At 30.6% G+C, this 1,623-nt stretch overlaps 1 protein-coding gene across 1 annotated transcript in view; it reads right to left on the bottom strand.

The window, feature by feature from the left end:
- Positions 1–106, bottom strand: part of LOC106870717 (saxiphilin) — a 112,373-nt gene extending 112,267 nt beyond the window's left edge. The window contains exon 1 of the mRNA XM_014916885.2: positions 33–106. Within this exon, the coding sequence (XP_014772371.1) occupies positions 33–90 (58 nt within the window). The 5' untranslated portion in view covers positions 91–106. The remainder of the gene's footprint in view (positions 1–32) is intronic.
- Between the last annotated feature and the right edge of the window lie 1,517 nt (positions 107–1,623).

Below are 1,623 nucleotides of genomic sequence, written 5' to 3'. Positions count from 1 at the left end.
CTATATATATATATATACACATGCCTACTTACTTGTATGTACAGTTTCAAGTGTATGGTACAGAATCAACAAGGCAAGGGCAGGGAACATTCTGGTGAATTTTAATATCTGAAAGAGTAGAAAAAGTTCTACATAAAACATTTTGGAAAATAATAAATTTCATCTTTGCATTCAGACTTTTGAGTAGGATTTCCTCTCCTCTTCCTCTCTCTCTCTCTCTCTCTCTCTCCCTTCCCTCCTTTTATATATATGTTTACATACACACACACATGCACATCTATATATATATATATATATTTATATATATATATGTATATATATATATATATATATATAATTATACATATATATACATATATATATGAAGCATATACATGAAAATATGAATGTAAATGTATAAATATTTATATGCACAAAGACAAATACTTATGTGTATACATATGTATGTGCATACATATGTATGTGCATACATATGTATGTGCATACATATGTATGTGCATACATATGTACGTGTGTGGAATCACAGTCAAAAATGTTTACAGAAAGATAAAATTTAATATTTCTTCAAAATGTTTTAATATAAAGACACAAACTAATTATCCTCAAGCTACTTGCAAGTAACAAAGTTAATTAATCAGCATATTGCATATGGTGACATATGAACAATGAAATGTTTCATAATTTTGTCTCTCATTTGACATTTAAGAATACTGCAAGGTACATTAATATTTTATAACTACATGGAATTGTCATCTGAATAAAAGGCACATGTTAGCAGTTTCTGTGACAATAGAACTCTTTTTCATGATGAAAATATCAACGCAGCAAAATATATCTTTTTGTGTTTGTGCAGAGAGCTTCATCAAGATTTTGTTAGATGATACAAGTCGTTTAGCAGATAAGGCAGTTCTCTTTATATCACAATGCTTTGCACTGGTCATATGATTCATCTTTGTGCTGCATCCCTATTTACGTCTTTCAGTGCTGTACAAGCACAGTTGCCAGGCAACAATAAAATGCTGACAAATGTGCTTATATGGTAGTACTAGATATAAATGGGGATGCAACATGAAGATAACGAACCATACAATTAGTTTGAAATATTGCGTTATGAGGCATCCGTGATATGATAAGTGATTTCTATCTGAAGGTGCTAATAATATTTTTAATATACTCTGTGGCAGGTTTACCTTTAAATATGAGGATGCTAAACTATTAATTTTTTTATGGATTGATGTGTATTATTCTTTCACTATTTTTGGCATTGTAGTACACCACTGCTGTTTCTACTACTATTGTATCATCAGAGCAGTTTGTAGATCAAACCAGGTTTTAAAAATGAATTTATTCTGGTGTCTGCAATGTGATAACAATGCCTTTGATTCTGCTAGCATATTTGTTGTACAATTGTGTTATATATTACGGAAACCTGCAATAACACAAAGAATGAACCCATTACAATGTATACAAAACCAATTATATATATATCAGCACCATCCTTATCATCACTGCTATCTTCATTTAATGTTCCTCTTCCATGATAGGATGAGTCCAATGTCCAATGGTTTCACGGGGAAATGGCATGTCAGAAGAATGTTCTACTGCCTACATATATATATATAT

Source organism: Octopus bimaculoides, chromosome 17, assembly GCF_001194135.2.
Source record: "Octopus bimaculoides isolate UCB-OBI-ISO-001 chromosome 17, ASM119413v2, whole genome shotgun sequence".
Classification (NCBI taxonomy): Eukaryota; Metazoa; Mollusca; class Cephalopoda; order Octopoda; family Octopodidae; genus Octopus; species Octopus bimaculoides.
Note: the sequence above shows the minus strand (reverse complement) of the source record. Positions and strands in the feature narration are given on the sequence as shown.